This window comes from Amphibalanus amphitrite, unplaced genomic scaffold, assembly GCF_019059575.1.
Source record: "Amphibalanus amphitrite isolate SeventyFive unplaced genomic scaffold, NRLGWU_Aamphi_draft 000395F_arrow, whole genome shotgun sequence".
Taxonomy (NCBI): domain Eukaryota; kingdom Metazoa; phylum Arthropoda; class Thecostraca; order Balanomorpha; family Balanidae; genus Amphibalanus; species Amphibalanus amphitrite.
Genome location: NW_024881889.1, coordinates 408,666 through 427,099, shown reverse-complemented (window position 1 = coordinate 427,099; position 18,434 = coordinate 408,666). Strand labels below are relative to the sequence as shown.

Here is an 18,434-nt window from a genome sequence, read left to right as displayed (position 1 = left end):
TCTATCGGCGAGCTGTCCAAAAGCTGAGTGTCATCTGCATAGCATATAACGCGGCCATGAGGTATACAATTTGGTAGGTCAGCAGTGACTAGACTGAAGAGAACAGGTCCCAGGATTGATCCTTGTGGGACACCGAATTTCACGGGAAGAACCTCAGAACCACCTCGAACCATTTGACCACGACCGCTCAGATAACTTTTGAACCAGTGTGATGGGACGCCGTGCCACGCTAGTTTCATCAAAAGAATTTCATGATTGACGCTGTCGAACGCTTTGCTCAGGTCTATTGCTGTTATTGAAGCAATGTGGCCCCTATCGATTTGATCAGTAGTCCAGGCAATGGTCTCGAGGATGGCGTCTTCCGTTGAATGGCCCCTGCGGTAAGCGTACTGGCTGTTACCTAGTAAGTCATTTTCTTTGAGATAGTGGGTTAATTGGTTGCACACGACACGCTCAGTGATTTTCGACATGACTGGCAGAAGTGAAATTGGACGATAGTTGCTAGCGCGACTGTGATCACCATTCTTATGTAAAGGAACTACACACGCTATTTTCCACTTTTCTGGAAATATGCCGCTTGATATTGAAGTGTTAATGATATGAAGGAGCAGCGGACCGATCACAGCAAAACAACGACGAATGGCCAGGATGGGGACTCCATCCAGTTCGACAGCTTTCGAATTGCTCATCAGACGCACCGCTGTTGACAGCTCAGGTAGAGTAGCGGGCTGAAGCTCAAAGCTTGTGGCACACACCACAGGGGGACGTATCTGGGGATCGACATACGTGTCATCCTGTCTGCGAGGTAAGAGTTCTGCTGCAATGTTAGAGCCTACATTCGCAAAATACGCATTAAACATGTCGGCCTGTTTTGAATCAAGGTTGTTATCTAGACAGTTGCCGCTCGTGTTTTTTACATACTGATTAAACTTCTTCCAAAAGCCACTGAAGTTCTTGCGCATTAATTCGTTACATAGAAAGTCTTTCCGTGCACGTGCTAATTTGCTTTTAACACTGTTGTGAAGTCTTCTGAAGGTCACGTGTCGATCTGCGGTGCGGAGGTTCAGCCAGTCCTTTTTAGCTTGGTCTCGCTTCGTCATCAGGTCACGCAGTTCACTGGAGAGCCATGGACAGCCACGTTTTCTATTTGTGCGTACATTTTCCATGGGACAGTGCCGGTCTATGACCTCGTTCCAGACGCGCATGAATTTTTCAAGCTTGCTATTGACATCAGCGGTCTCTAACATCTCACTCCAGTCCGCTAGCAAAAGATCCAGACAAACTGCGTTCCAGTCCGTTTTGTGCCAACGCCTGGTATGAAGAGTCCTTGATTTTTTCCGCGGTTTGGGTATTTTCACGACACACGTCACCGGCTGATGATCACTGAGTGAGTCGTCTAATACGCTGACAGCTGCATGGAGATCTGGCAGACTGGTTATAATGTGGTCGAGAATTGACGGACGTGGAAACAGATGTGTTGGCTCTTTAACCAGTTGATTGAGGTTGAGCTCAGCCAGAAGCTGCTCATATCTTATTACCCCAGCGCCATCTCTGGTGGATAGATCGATGTTCATGTCCCCGAGCAGGACCACTGGCTGTCCTTTCGATAGTGCTTCTTGTAGTTGAGTTCTGAGGGAGTCCAGGAAGTCTGTAACGGAGCTGTCTGGAGGCCGGTAAATGACGCCAAGAACAAGAGACCGACCGTGACTGGTGGCAGACAGCCAGAGTGCGTCGGTTACCGGATCGGTATTATGAATTTTCAAAAGCGAAATTTTTATTGAGTCACGGTAGATGATAGCAACTCCACCTCCTCGTATCACTGAGCTACCACGCCTTGGCTTGCTTCGGTCAGCCCGGAGGACGGCATAGCCGGGAAAGACTAGAAAGTCCGTTCTTATACTTTCCGTTAAAAATGTTTCTGACAGACATAAAATATCAATCTGTTTTGATTCCAGGAAAGCGTTGATTTGTTCCAATTTCGCAGTCATCGACCGTATGTTCAGATGAGTGATGATCATTTGAGGGCGGGCCGGGACCCCAGCCGTCCGCGTCTGCTCCGTTGACAGCCGTGTTGGACGGCGCAGAGTCCTGTTGTCAGCGGACGGCCGGAGTGGACGCTCTACACGGCGGGGTAGCTCCCCAGCGTCCGGAGCGGTCAGCTGGTCACCGCTCGCTCTCCCCTTGGCGCGGCGGACTCGCCACCCGCCACGGCATCCGCGGTGGGCGGGCCGGCGGGAGCGCGTCCCCGTCGCCTCGGGAGCGCCCGGCATGTTGACTTTAGCCGGGCGACGTCCCCTGACCGTTGGGCCTCCCTCCGGCGGCTCCGGTTGTCATGGTTACCGGTAGGGGAGACGGATTTGAGCTGCTACTCCGCGCGGAAGTATGCGTCGGAAAGAAAGTAGTTCCCAAAAAATTGTGCAGAACTTCCCGTAGAAATGTAGAAAAGCAGTCCTGTTTCACATTCAAGGTTCGACAGTGATTTGCGGCACAGGAAGACACTTGGATTTAGTCTATTTCTTCAAGTTGGTTAACCGTTCTGTCAGGGTCTAGCTTGAAACGTCGCAATTCGATGATGCGTATTATTCCTGGAAACTTGCTTATTTCCGGTGCCAGGTAGAACTTACGGCTCTTCTGTTGGTGTCCGGCGATGCGTCTGATGATAACGAGCACGCACACACTGATTTCACGAGGTGTAATGCCATTTTCCGTTAAGAGAGAAGAAAAACAAGGGAGCGGCCGGGGGTCGCCTGTCTAGCGCGCGCGCCCGGCACGAAGGCCTCCACTCCCCAGGAGGCTTCGTCATCCACTCGTGGTCGACTCCCATCAGGTCAAACATCAGCCACGACGACGTGGTCACCAATTCTGACAGGCTGGTGGACTCATCCAGTGCGACCGATGGTGTCTGATCAGGCGCCGCGGAGCACGAGTTTGCGAGCAGGTTGACACATATGGCCTCCTTCTCCTCTTCTGTGACACGGCTGCTAAAGAGGCTGAATACTACAACTGATGGCTGCAGATACCACAAATGGCGCCGCATCACAGCGAGAGCAGCGTTCGCCACTGGTTGGTCCAACTGCCTATACCGCACCAGGCTACGGTACAGGTTGAGGTCGTTAGCGGGGGCGTCCTCTGCAACAGGGGCCCGCAGCCACGCGACGACATAGAAGAGGAGCAGGAACTGAGCCATCCGCTGCACCTTCTCCTGCATTGGCTCATCGTACTCCAGCTGGTCCGCGAACAAGAACATCTTGATGCTGTACAGTGTACAGCATCAAGTGATACAGCATCAAGTGTATCATTTGTGGTATCTGCAGCCATCAGTTGTAGTATTCAGCCTCTTTAGCAGCCGTGTCACAGAAGAGGAGAAGGAGGCCATATGTGTCAACCTGCTCGCAAACTCGTGCTCCGCGGCGCCTGATCAGACACCATCGGTCGCACTGGATGAGTCCACCAGCCTGTCAGAATTGGTGACCACGTCGTCGTGGCTGATGTTTGACCTGATGGGAGTCGACCACGAGTGGATGACGAAGCCTCCTGGGGAGTGGGAAGGTCACGAGGCGTACATCCTATGCAAGGAATTCGTGAAAACAGTGAAAGTCGTGAACGACACCGCGGAGAGGGGCATCGCTCTTCTGAAAACATTCGCTCAGCATGTGAAAGGGCAGGACCAATTCCAGTGGCTTCTGCGGGCTGTGGAGAGGCACAGGCGTGCAGTGCCACACATGACAAAGGCAGCCCTGGCTACCCTGTGACTGGGTTCGATGAGAAACGGTGTTGAGGCCCGGTACCGAAATACATGTTTTGCCGTCACTGACGTACCAGTGTTTTGCTTACTGTTAAGTTGTCGTGTCCTGAATAATGAGTTATGTCTGTGTATGTTAATCTGAGCACCAGAATATGCGACGACACTTTTATGGAAGCGCAGGTACCATATTCAACCTTCACAGTGTCATAAAATACCGGTTAATACCACCTCTTGCACGGCCGTATTTTCTTGGTGTTAGTGCCCTACTTGCAATTGCTCTAACATGGATGACTTCAACGCCGAACGGCACAAAAATTGAAAACTTTGGCGAATTATCGCGACGTTTAGAATCGAGTTTAAAATCGAATAATTCACACCAAATTTTATTAAAAAGATGAAATAATGGGAATCCGATCGAGGAGAGACAATCTGAGAAAAAAAGTGAAAAGTGAAACACCCTAATGTACATAGGTAGAGCGCGTTATTCTGTTTCGAATGATATATACATTGCTGCGCTTCTGGTCAATGGAAGACCACAATGACCGAAAAACACAAAACTCGCCCCTGTGTAAAACTTTGTGCTGACAGAAAAATGTTAGATATGCGTTTTTGCCTTTGCACGGCAGTATCAGCATAATTCAAGCTACGGAACTCATCGTTATATATAAAATGTACAATGTTGACAGTTGACATATCAGCAAACGGACAAATCGCAACCAAAGCTAGACAGATAAACGAGTATATGTATTTGAATAACCACAAAATTATATTTCTTATGAAAAGGCCGAATAATTCAGAAGCACCACTATCTTCTCGATAATTCTGACGGACAAACCGATCACCCTTCGATCAGCTCCTACATAATTTAGAAGATCTGCAACACAGAAAAATAAGAAAATACAGATCCTGCGGATTTGGAAAACACGAATGTATATCTAAACAATCAACCCCCGAAAACGTGACCATGTCAAAAACGTCTGTACAAATTTAAAATTTAAACCAGCGTATCTGATCGTTTAGTCTTCAGACACTTATCGAAAATCAGCAATTCCAATAAGCCCACCGCTCATTCAACTGACAGCCACCGCTCCCTTCCAAAAATTTCCATCGAAAGCATACGTTTCCACCATGACTCCCCTTGTCACTCACCCATCGTTCTCCCATGGACCAGCCTATGCCATCCCCCGCCCTACCCTGGATTAGGCTGATACATTCAGCACTATTAGGCTGTCCCCTCCGTATTATTATAGTTCGTTTTTTTTTTTCTTCAAAAGGACGCTGGCTCCAAGTTCATTATCGAAGCTCTCACGTGACTTTTGGCAGCTTCAGCGTCTGGCCAAGAATTTCTTACCGAAAAAATATTCGATTTCAAATTGTGCACGGTAAGTACCCGGAAATTGTGTCTTGAAAAATTAGCATACTGTGATGACGTCACTGGCGGCAGCAGCAACCGATGTCCGTACGATGGGAGAAAGTGTCGACGAATTTAGAGGAAACTTTGTTTTTCACTGTTGCCGAGGTTATAATCGAGTAAGCGGTTCCGTTCATGATATTTATACGTTATGTTGCAATACAAGTTCGACAGCATGACGTCACCACTGTTCTAATATCTAGTCCCAAAACGCACGCATGTAAATTATCGGGAAGAAATCACATGTTAAAATTAGTCGACGTTCGATTTTCTCAGGTTCAGTTTTTGGCCGTTTTGCTCGCTAAAACACGTGCTTATTCGAAAAACATACTTGGAGCCAGAGTCCTTTTGAAAAAAAAAAACGAACTATAGGCTACATATATCACGCCCGCCCCGTACCTACCGCATGTTCAGGCTGGAGTGCCGTGTGCGGTGGCGGCGTTGGCGGCGGTCTGCCGGGCGCGTTCACGCCGGAGAAGGCGGGGAGGCCGTGCGGTCGCGGTCGTCCGTCCGGCTCCCCGAACGGGTTAACGGGCGAGCCGGCGGTGGGCGAGGTACCCAGCTCGGTCAGCCGGGTCATCTGCTGCGTCACCGCCAGCACGCCGTCGTGCTGCACCGTCAGAATCACCCAGATCACGTCTGTAGGCGGGAGGAAGGCAGTGGTCAGTGCGTGCTGGTGTGGCTTTGGGCAGCTACATCACATCTGACGGAGAGTGAAGAGCACAGTGGTTAGCAGTAAGCGATGGCCATGATCATCATCACCTAGATGACATCGGCTCGGGGAAAGAGCAACGATTGCGTCAACACATCACCAAGACCAAATCAGGCAGAGGGGAGGTGACAATACCTATTCATCCATCAGTGAACGTCATAATTGCACGCACAACACTGTGCACGTACGCCGGACAACAGCACGATGTGCGTCCGAATAAGCCACACCATACCAGACAACTTGTATGATGTTACGAGTAGGTATCCAAGCATCATACGCAACATTCGTTATCGCATTCGAGGTTGTAAGAGGACGGCTAGCGACATAGCCATGGTGACGAAACCACAACTGCAAACGGACACATGCACCGAACGAGGTCATGAGACACAAACACTCATCACAAAGAGGATATCGTGCACTTCAACCAAGTCTGGCCCATGCGTCATAGACGGTGAATAACCACACTATCGGTCAACGACACGTCAGACGCCCCTCAACAACCCCGTTCATTTTTCCAACCTCCTAGACCAGCCGGCCGGGTCGTCGCCTAAACAGGTTTGGCGTTCCGGTTCGCTCCAGTTTACAGTCGGCGTTCCTATCGAGCGAGTGGCGGGGAACCACCATGCGTCGGCCGGTAACCGCCTGGTAACCGGCTGGTAACCGGTTGGTAACCGGAGAGGGGCGTCACTCACCTCCAAAGTGGGAGCCGGAGGCGGTGGTGGCGCGCCACTTGCTCTGGTACATGCCCGGCTCGCCGGGTGAACGCATCTGGACACAGACCTCGGCCACCTCGTCCGGCGCCAGGCAGCTGAGCGGTATGAAAGTCTGTGGAGAAACGGGACAGAGAGACAGGCGTCAGTGGGAGGGTTTTTGTTTTCAGAAGCTCGAATGTGAATAGTCTCGGATTTATTATTCACTCTTTTCCTAGCCTTGTTTTGTAAAGTATCCACTCCCTTCTTGAAATGTGGATTATCACTGCTATGACGTCGATCACTCTTAGTAGGTACAGCCACACAGTTTTTTTTTCTTGTCAAAATTTGAACGAGGATTTTGAACGAGATACCCACGAGTTACTTGCGAACTGGAAGTCTCTAGCCTTGTCTTTCAAAGCTGAAGTTTTCACTCGGCAACCAAACTAGTTATATAAGATATTTAAATTTTAGAACCAACACCTCAACATATGACATCATCCAGCCACCTTACGTCACATGATTCATGTCCATGAGCCAACAAGCACAGAGCGGCGGTAGCATGTCTCATCCACGGGTGTCGATCTGTTTATTTAGCATCGACTCCGAGTATCCATGCCTGGCGTCACTTGGAAACATGTGTGAAGCAGCGGTAGTCGTTTGGCGCGGCATTATTCATGACAAGAGCCGGTGATAGCGTCGGAAGTGGCGATACAGAATGCAGGTACATGTTCCGACACGACAGATTATCTGATGAGTCAGTGTCTAAATGATGGCCACTTCACAGGCCATCTAGACAGACAGCGATGCACTGTGCATGCTGAAACCCATAGTAAAGCCTTTGCAAACACCGACCCTCCACAAAGGCGCACATATCGATATCGCTATAACACGGAAATGGCACATATATCACGAAAAATGTCACCTATCTCTTAATCATTCCATTCGATGCACCCCAATTCAGTTTCAATTTGCAGGAACATGAAATTTACGAGGAATTGTTTACGTCAATGCTCGAAATACAGAGCATCGCTAACAATATTCTCAATACATTTAGACCTTGTGCAATCTATAAATTGTGCACGGTACACAGTGTACACCCCAATGAAGCAGTACGCCCTGAACGACATTTCATTACCATGCTATTGGCACGCCAAATTGTTTGCTCTACGGGCTGCCGGAGGTCCTTAAATAATCCGACTGTCGTACAGCGTTTAGGTAAGGCGAAACTTGCACTGAGGACTAAGTTTTTTTTCCTGGTAGTAGCCCTAAAATATTTCAGCGGCGGATGCTGGCATTTTCACCAAAACAGCGATCGGTATTGGTAAATACATATCTACCTTCACGACCGGCTTCGATGCGATGACCGTCAGCCGAGACAGATAAATGATACACTCCAAAAACGTTCAGACAACAGCTTTGACAGCATGGCCACAGGGCGAAGCACTCAGACCACAGACAATAAAATGCACATTTGTGATCACGGATGTACGTGCATCATTCTACTATTTGCCATGTAAAACATTGCAGATAATGCACATACATTTACTGCAAAATCGGTTTACTTACGAACATAATTTATGTTGCGTTCCGAAAATCCACGCTTTCCTTACATAACATCCAAGCTGCTGTTGATTGATTTCGGGGTTTGAAGGATGACGATGTTATCGTCCATAGTCAGGCGCAGCCACAGTCGCTGAGAGCCTCATCCATTGCTGCTGCCTTGACAACAGTCAATGTGATGTCCCCAATCGATTCACTAACCAATATTGTCCTTGGGGTAGACCTTAGTTTCCATTTCGCTGAGACATCCCTCTGAAGAAACATGTCAACAGCTTCTGACCAATCCCGGCTAGGAACAGTCACGCTGCGTCTAAGACACATCTAGCAACAACCTCGAGCAACGCAACCGAAACAGCAGCGGATCAACAGGAAAAAGGAAACAAAGCCCCGGTAATGGCAATCTGAACCAGAGTTCCACGAAGGTCTTTTATCTGTGACGACTGGCCGTGTCGTTAGGTCTTTGTGGGAATAATGACCCGAGCACTTATGGAATTGTATGCGGAGAGCCACAACAGCCTTCTGAACGCAGGAAGGAGGCGGAAAATAAGCCAGGATGATTTTTTTTAAAGAAATCGTGCTTCACTAGCATTTAGGATATTAGACTTATCTACAGATGGTCACCATTTCTCTTTTCACTTCGTTTAAAATCAAATATCGATCATCCAGACGCACCATTCCAGACCCATCCGGAGCACGTGATTTACACCGAGAGCTACATTTTTGGGCATAGCACTCTGGATCGACGATCTAGTGCATTTCCTTATCGAAAAAGCGCGTAGTCTGCGTATCAAATATGCCTTTCGCACGCCACCACAATGATGTGCGGCGAGCAAAATAGTAACTGTTATGTTTCGACAGAATGAACGCCTCAAAATATGGCATAGTAGCAAAATGCAGCACAGGGCAACGTCATATATACCGCGCAAGGCAGGATGGATCTCTCAACTAATTTGCTAGCATGTACGACCACCACAAAATATCGCGAACCGTGCTCTACGGAGAATGAAGTCATGCAGCAGGTAGAGGTAACAAAGGCATTTAAAAGGCAATCGTAGGCATATGATACGAAATTCGATCTACGAAACATTCGTTTTTTATATCAAAGCACAACTTGAATTACAATTGGAAAACGCCATTGCGGCAAGAGACAGAACTCGCTGTTTGTTTACTGGGACTTTAGGGCGCGCCGAGACTGACAGACCTTACGTTTGTTTGCTAATTGAGGCTTTAGGGCGCGCCGACCGACTGACTAACCTTCTCTGAGAGCTGACTGCCGTGCAGGAAGCGCAGCACACAGCCGGGGGGCCACGGCTCGCGGCCGGCGTTCTTGATGCGCCACGTCTTGATGAAGGTGGTGTCGGGCGGTACGCTCTCGCCCTCGCCCACCGTGGCGTCCTCGATGAGTACTAGCGAGGGCGAGGGCGGCGGCAGCAGCTGCACGGGCCCGCTCTGCAGGTCAAAGTAGGCGCCCACCGCCTCCTGTAGGTTCCTGCGCGACAGACAGGGCAATGGCGGGCCATATAATGTGCGCGGTGACAGAATCAGGGGTCCATTTTACATATCAGAGACTGTCAAGCAAACGGTGTTATCATACTTTTCTTGGAAACCATCAAGCATAAAAAGAAAGCACTGTAACAGCCTCTCTACAATTTGATCATGCCCAAGACTTTTACTGCGAGCGAGCGGTAAGGCTTATTCTTAAAGGGAGATAATGACCTTTTTCCACAAAATCTGAGTTAGGACCATTTTCTGACAAAACGCAACAAGTTATAATGTAAATTAAAGCCATTTTGCTCAATTCGGTACCTTGCCGCAAATATCTCAACTTGAAGTCACGTTAGCGGGGAGCGCTGAAAATGACCGTTGAATAAGTACTTACATCACTTTTTGGTACTTGCATGTAATTTTGTAAAATGAGCGTATTCCTTACATTTGATCTTCATCACATCTAGTTAGTTAATGGTCGTCTATAGTGCCTTCAAAAGATATTCATGGTTTGGGGGTGGTTTATGTCTAAATTTACGCAACTATTTTTCCTGTTCATCATCTGACGCCATATGCTGCTATTTTAGTAGCAACGACTCAATTTTGAATCGGTCCCGCCGACTGCACAATAAAAGAAGATAGATACACCACTTTTGCGGCATCACTGAAAAACTTATGCAGTACTGTTATCAAAATTCTCATAACACCGTTCGACAAACCTGAAGTCTTTTTGAAATAAATATGCTTGTATTTTTCGCTTCAGGCTCTGACGCCAAAATAATGAATTTCGTAGTCGCAATCGCAAGATTTGGCTGCGTTTCTGGCGCATGCCGCTCATTTGTGGCGCAAAATAATGTTGGAAACAAAGAAGAGTAGGCACTATGTACCCCCGAATTAGAATGTAATTAATTCTAAACCGAATTAACTCTAATTCAAATTAGAATCCTTACAACCAAGCAACGACAAGGCGATAACATAAACAAAAACCCAAGCGTCGCTGTTTGAAACAAAAGCGCCATATACTGCGACTTTTTTATACAGAAGGTCAACGCATTTCGGTGGGTGTTACAAGTACTGCAAGTACTGCTTCTTTCTTGCAAAAATAAAAACCTTTTTCACATACGAAAATGTGCTAGGAAATTTTCATATTTTATAGAAACTACAGTAGAAATAGTATAGATGTCGAGTAATTTTTATTTAAGAAAAAAGAAAGCTCATTATCTCCCTTTAAAGGGACCCTCCCACCTTCAAAAAAGTTAATGAATTGGCATGAAAGTGATGTCGCTCGGTTCAGAAAGAGCAAAAAACGAATATCTACCAAATTTCATCGAAAAATATTCACCGGTTTTCAAGATATTAGACTTTTACTTTTGTTTACTTTTTGGGATCTCCGCTGTTCCTAGCGACTTTATTTGAAGGTGCGGCATTTGTTGCGCGCAAAGCAGCATATACCACCGCGTGCTACAAAACGTTTTAGTCAAACATTTAACGGACGTTCGAAAGCCTGATGACGTCATCAGACTCCCGTAATGGTTAAGAGATAGGGACCACGCTGGTCCCACCCTGCAAGTAAAGGGAAGAAATTTCTTGAACACCAAAAAGCTGCGGGGGTTGCGACCAGGATAAATGGTGGGTTCTGAGCCTGGCCGCAAACTTGGCTATCTCAACTCAAAACTAATGTAAAGGAAGACTGCCACCTTCAAAAAGTTTTCTCAGATCGGCCTATGATTTATTCCCTGGACAAAACAAAATTTTAGAATTCACCTGACAAAGTATCATCACGTGAATCGCGAAAAAAATTGTCGATTATCATACAATTATCAATCGGTTAATGTCTAGCGACAATATTTACACATCACTAGACTTCAAGGTCATAAGATTATTACATTTTATTTGAAAAAGTAAGGTATTTTATGATTTACTAATATATGATTTCATAAGAAATTGGCCATGTTTAATTTATTTTGCATTTAAGTTCGTAAAACATTTAAAAATCATGGCTCATTTGGAATGGGTCTGGCCCATGTTAAACCCCATTTCCCACACTTTTTTGGAAAAAATGAACTACTGAATATATAAGTTTAACTTTTATTTTGACACTCCAAAATTCTTCTCTGATCTCGAAACAATCAAAGTTTTGACATATATTTACCAAAAGATAAGAAAATTCATGTTTCAAAGTTATCGATAAACAGTAGAGATGTCGGTTTTCTTGGACTAAAAAAATGGCATCAAACTGAACTTTGGTCTCCGATTTCTCGCAAACGGGTTCGAATTTCGGAAAACCGACTTCAGTCTGGGACATAGGTGGCTCAGCTCTAGTGAAAACCGTTTTGTGGAAAAAAGGTGGCAGTCTACCTTTAAGGTGGGAGGGTCCCTTTAAGCGAATGACTACGAGCGGCCAAACGCGTTCACGTTATGATTTATGAATAAAAGGCTCATCCCATCTCAGAGGCTATTTCAGCAGCCACTGGGCCGATCGACTTGCAATCTAAATCACAACAAACATTTAAATATTACAGCATGATGCACCTATCTTGGAGGAAAGGTTTTCATATCAGATCCTCACAGAATTACAAGCTCCATTCCATCCATATAAAAAGTAGCAGTGCTGCAGAGTCGACAAATTTCGCCTTTCGGTGACTCCGACGCCGACTCCGACTTCCAAAAACAGACTCCGACTCCGACTCCGGGTAGAACTGTCGACTCCGACCGACTCTGACTTCCACTTCGCACCCCTGGCCGCTATGTATGTAGTCGACGAATTTTCGGTGACTTACTCGGACTCCGACTTCCAAAATCGACTCAGCCTCCGTTCAGAGCTGTGGACTCCGACCGACCGCAGCCCTTTGAAGTATAAGCCCACTACCGTCCCGAGTGTCAAACATGGTCGCTGCCTTTGAAGGGCTGACCTGTCCACGTGTTTCAACGGATTGCTTTTCCAGCCCGTCGAGGGCCGGGGCCACCCGCGAAAGGGACTCCCCATTATAGGGTCCCCGGGCCCAACCGAACGGCGCCCGCCACTGATACCAAAATTGGCAGGTGTTTAGGTTGGCGATTAGGTATTTGACACCAAGAAGTGGGGTCATTAAACCATTCCTTTAAATCCGGTCATAGTGACCAAATATGCCGGTTCATGTTACTGAGTCACAGTAAGCATTGCCATTTCTTTGAAATTTGTGCCTTATGGCAGACGCGAAATTTTAATCAGCCAATTTCGACGCCCCGGACATGTGCCCGGCTGCGTATTCGCCAATTGTATTACACGAATCGGCCGACCAATAGCGTGCCTCCTGAGTGACGTCAGCGTGGCGTCATACTTTCGGTCCTCGCCCTTGGTGGCGTCTATTGAAGCTAGGTTTTAAGTTACTGACATTTAAGCTATTTGGAACATGTTGACGCCGTGGCGAAGTAGTTAGAGTATCGGACGGGTGATACAGAGGTAGGTGGTTCGAATCCACTCGGCGACTTCGATTTTCGTGTCATCTGTCATTGTGCGTTTTTTATACATTTGCAACGGCGTGCACCTAAGAAATCAGACGTAGGCATTCTTCTAATGAATATGTTGCATAAGATAGATATTTGCAGTCCAACCGATTGGTTCGGTTTCGGTATTTTCCAATGGTCTTTGTTTGTATTTGGTTTGGTAGCGGTGTTCTGATTTTCTGTGATTGACATCACTAATACATAGAGCATACCTACTGCATACTATGCGAACGTAGCCAATGGAAAGACAAATGGTGCTGGGCGATGGCCATTCATTGATCAATATTTCTCGCTGCTAATGGGTGATAGCACGCAGCATTGACAGGGGCGGCGCTGACCTTTTGAAAGTAGGTGGGCACTTGGCAAGGTAAAGTACCTAAAAGTAGCGAAAACTAAGATGAAAAGTAAAAATCGCACGCTGGTAAGCATAGCTTTTCGTGTAAGAATCACCATGCACAAAAAAGTTCGGCATAGCTGTTAGCGTAATCACGGGACGAGATATCAGTTTCCAGCCGTCAGAGCGTCATCTATAGGAGCTATGCCCTAACTATAACTCTTACATTTCAGCCGCCAGGGGGATACCTAAGTCCCCTTACTTGGAATCTAGAAAGTCAAAAGATTTATATTAGAGCTTTATGAAGATAACTTGGGACTGGTTGTTTAGTTGCATGCTCACGGCGGGCTGTTATCAATTTATCTCTATACATGTCTTATCTGATCGATGAAATAATACAGGAATCCGTTGTCATTCGAGTGAGTTTCATAATAGCTCTTCCGACTTTGACGAATATCGACAGTGCCGTAACAAAATTGGTAGTTCAGGTATAGACTGCAACTGCAGTTCTTTTGCAACTTATTCCTTAATCAGATTAATACTTGTCAGAGATTTATTGGGCGTACGATATTGGCGTGCGAACGTAGGGGCCAAAAATGCGCGTCTACGACCGACTTCTTTTTAAGAGAAAAGAACCGCTAAAGCAAGAATCGATCCACCGACCTCTCGTCCACCACACCGAGACTCCAACCACTCGGCTACTGCGACACATACATGTGTGACAGCCATATACAATTTCAAAAAAGTCTCAACTCAAATCTAGCCTCAATGCATGCATTGTCGCGGCGGATGGCTATGACGTCGCACTAGAGATGTCGCTAGTTGATGGGCCGATTCGTGTAATACAATTGGCGAATACGCTGCCCGGCTCGAGCTGGCGTGCCGCTCGCAGCCGGGCGCAGATGACGGGGACGCCACGCTGAACCGGGACGACCGAGGGCTCCGAGGGTAGTGATCTCCGTCAGTGCTTAGCGTGCTGATTATTTTACGGTTGTGGTCTCTGTTGAATTAAGTTGAATTGCTAGATATCATCGTTAACATGGCAAAAGTGCGACTCGTGCCCGGTGAGGAGGCGATTGAAGTGCTCATCAATATGGACTCGGGTGACAGTGACAATGATGTGGTTGATATTCCTCCCGAAAGCAGCGGCGAGGATGAAGCAAGCGACGGGGACACCGATCTAGAGGAAATGGATGGCATTACCGACACTGAAGAAGGTTGGGCTGCTGAGGAGAACAAGACTCAACCAGCACCCATCAAAAAGCGCCGAATAGAAAGGAGCGTGCCCGTGTGGCGCGACCAAGAGCCACAGTACACTGGATGGCAGGAGCCGACCAGGACGCCGTCTGAAAACCGCGAGAAGATCGCGGCTGATCTGGCGGACAGCACGGCCGTGGAAATCTTCGAAAAGATTTTCACGCCGGAAGTATTTCATCTTATACAATTGGAGACGCTTCGGTATGCCAAGGACGTCAAGAATGATGCGCTGTTCACGCTGACTGAAGGAGAGCTCAAGGCGTTTTTGGGAATATTGCTGTATTCGGGGTACTGTACTCTTCCTTGTGAGCGGATGTACTGGTCTGAGGACAGTGACCTACAGCGTCCTATCGTCCGCAACGCCATGACAAGGTTCAGGTACCGGCAAATCAAATCGTATCTCCACCTGCAGGACAATGCAAAAATGACGCAAGACAACGGAGACCGAGGCTTCAAGGTCCGGCCTCTTTTGGACATCATGAACCGTTCATTTCAAAAGTACGGTGTATTCCAGGAGAAACTGGCAGTGGGCGAAATGATCGTCCCCTACCACGGCGACAACCGTCCGAGGCGGTTTCGACGTGACGAGCCCAATCGCCTCGGCTACAAGCTTTGGACCATTTGTGGCGGCGACGGCTACTGTTACAAGGTCGACCTCTACTGCGGCAAAGAACAGGGTCCCGAACTTTGCGGTCAGCCGCTGGGGAGCCGGGTGGTTCTGGACATGATCAGCGTGATATCTGATCCCAGCGGCCATGAGGTGTTCTTTGGAAACAAGTTCACCTCCAGGACTCTCCTCGGCCAGCTGAAAAGTCGAGGCATCCGTGCCACCGGCGTTGTGAGAGAAAAACGCCTTGGCAAATGCCCAGTCAGTACCGTTGAGGTCATGCGCGAGATGAAGCGTGGCTCGTATGAACAGCGGTTCGATCTCACAGACCAAGTGCTGTTAATCAGATGGCACGACTACGGGGTCGTAAACGTAATGACTAATTACGACACCGCCAACCCGACCTCCAACGTCGACCGGTACGACAGTGAAGCTAAGAAACGTGTGCCAGTCCCTCAGCCCAAGGCGCTGAAAACCTACCATGCCGCCATGAGTGGAGTCGACCTCCACGATCAGCTCCTGGGAGCATACCCGGTGTCCATCCGAGGAAAGAAGTGGTACTGGGGCGTCATCACCCGACTGCTGGATATCGCTGTAGTCAACAGCCACATTCTTCACAAAACAGCCGTCACCGGCGACAAACAGCTGTCCCTCCTGGACTTCCGCCGAGAGATCGCCGTCACCTATCTGAAGGCGGCAGCCAGCCAGAAGGGCTGCGGTGCCCGGCCTCTGCCAGCCAACACACCAGCCAGCCTGCGGTACGACGGGATCGGACATTTCCCCGCGCCACTCCACGGGCGTCGCCAGTGTCAGCTGGAGAGCTGCAAACTGCGCTCAACAAAACGGTGCAACAAGTGTGACGTGGCGATCTGCCTTAAGTGCTTCGTGGCGTACCACCAACGGAGTTAGCTCTTTCCTGGTGCCAGTGCAGGTGTGAAAAGAGGATACGCAAGTGAACTAGAGTGTTTATTGTGCATTGACAATGTTTGCGCCATCAAAAGTTCGTTGGGTGCCAAAAGTTACCTGTGCCAAGTGCCTAGTGAATGGTGAACTACCAAAGTGAATGATGCATCCAGGTCTACGTTGCGCGGTACTTGTGATCGTGACGGGTTGTCTTTGACAATAAATGAGGTACACAACCCTAGTCCCCAGTTCCAGCATCTGTTTGTATTTCTCGGCCGTCTCCGCACCGAAAAATAAACTTCCCTTGGCGCGAAGGGCGGGCCGGCCGCACGTATGGGCCGTGTACGAATCACTTATGGTCATTGCTTCATTCATATAAAATTGAGCTTTTTTCCATGAATTATGAATTTCACCCATAGGAGACACAATACACAAAAAATGACATGAGCAAATAAAAGGTAGGTTTTAAAACAAGTGGGCAAAGCTCTGGGAGTGCTATAACATTGAAACTTATGCATTGTTGGCAGCTAGGAATATGCTACTAAACACTGTGCTTCAGCTGTCCAGTGTCCACCACAGGCCCTGTTGTCAAGACAAAACAAAAAATGGAATATTATGTTAGTCAATGCAAGTCCTTTTACTCACCAATTGTTCATTTCCAAATAGAAGGCAGCATCCCTTTCATTGGCTCCATCACCAACAAGCTTGTGAAACTGAGAGATGAGCACATCTCTGTCTGTGGTGCCCATGCAGCTGAACTGCTGCAGCACGGAGTCGACATCAGACTCATCCACCTCCATGGCTTCAGGTCTTAGCTGACAACTACAGCTGGGAATATGACAGAAGGGGTGGATTAGAATTATAATTATTTCTCAATGGAAAAACGACTTTTAAAACAAAACAAAAGCTAAAATAAGGAACAAAGAGAAGCTAGTTTTAGTTTATGATCACTGGCTTCATTTGCAACATCTGGGAGAAGCATAACCAGCAGAATTTTGAGTCCAGTGGAACATGGATAGTGAAAGAGAACAATCAGAAATTAATGTGTGGAATGGCCAGGAAATTCTTTACAACTCAACTTCTTAGTAAATTCAAGTCCAGTCTTTGTAACACCAAAAATCAATTATTACAATGGCCACAAAGCAGCTACCACCTACAGCTAAGCACACTCGAAATGCCTGCAGTAAATGCATAAACCAGCCAGTAGATTGACAAACTTACCAAATATGAGCATACAGCACTAACTAACTCAAACTCAGCTCTCAAACCAATCAACTCATAATTGATAGGGGGCTCAATTATAGGGCTCTCCTAATGGGGCTCTCCTCACTTGGTTATTGAGGTGCTAAGCAAAACCTATTGTACATCAGGGCCTCAGGCAGCATAGCATTTAAGTGCAAATAACAACATTGACATTGTCATTCAGTAACCAGTAATATATTGAAATTGTAGTGTGAATCCACACACCATGAATCCAATTGAATGAACCAAATTAAGATTACTTGATAGGTACTGCTTCTGAATGTTCATGTTGTGCAGCAACTAAAAAGCTAATATCAAAGCCTCATAACTTCACCTTCTGACAAACAATATTGTAGGTATTGAATCAGAATGTTGCCACTCAAGATAGGTACTTAGAACATCAAATATGCTCTGTTCCTCGTACTCCAGTCATATACTCATGAAAAGCTATGATTTCCTGTAAGGCCCTAAAGCCCTAAACAGAACAATCAGCATTTAGCATGACATTCCATTCAATGCAAACTGAAAAAGGTCAGCGGGCGCAACACGCCACACAGCGTACCTCGTGTAGAAATTGTGGGATTAGTTTCAACTTAATTGCACTTGTTAAACCTCTTCATTTATTATCAACCATTTAATAATCATTTATCTATTACTTTTTGCTAAATTTTGCATAAAAACAGCCTGAATCACCCACAATTCCAAAAATGCGCCACAAATGAATCGGACATGCGTGGAAATCACCACCAAGCAAAACACCGTCGCATTCGCGATAACTTACCCAGTTCAATCATAACATGACATAAAAATCAATTTTCATGAATCAACTCAATCCACCATCCGGAAAGAAACAAAAGAACGTGTCAATTGATACAGCGCGGTGGGTCAAATTCCAAATTGCAGATCACTGGTGAAATCGGCGAGTAATTTCTTTGAAATTAAAAGTTTCCTTCATATGGCATCGATATTTCATCAAAATTTGGCAGCAATACATTTCTTA

The 18,434-nt window shown here is 47.0% G+C and overlaps 1 protein-coding gene across 2 annotated transcripts in view; it reads right to left on the bottom strand.

Annotated features, from left to right (window-relative positions):
* LOC122390407 (protein ILRUN-like) overlaps window positions 1–18,378 on the bottom strand; it is a 30,031-nt gene extending 11,653 nt beyond the window's left edge. The window contains exons 1-5 of one of the 2 annotated variants that reach the window (XM_043383315.1): window positions 18,216–18,378; window positions 16,838–17,020; window positions 9,375–9,609; window positions 6,561–6,693; window positions 5,560–5,795 (exon numbers count right to left, since the gene is read on the bottom strand). In XM_043383315.1, the coding sequence (XP_043239250.1) occupies window positions 5,560–5,795; window positions 6,561–6,693; window positions 9,375–9,609; window positions 16,838–16,992 (759 nt within the window). In that variant the 5' untranslated portion in view covers window positions 16,993–17,020; window positions 18,216–18,378. Of the gene's footprint in view, window positions 1–5,559; window positions 5,796–6,560; window positions 6,694–9,374; window positions 9,610–16,837; window positions 17,021–17,996 lie in introns of both variants that reach the window. The other variant, XM_043383314.1, reaches the window with a different exon arrangement.
* Window positions 18,379–18,434: the final 56 nt, after the last annotated feature.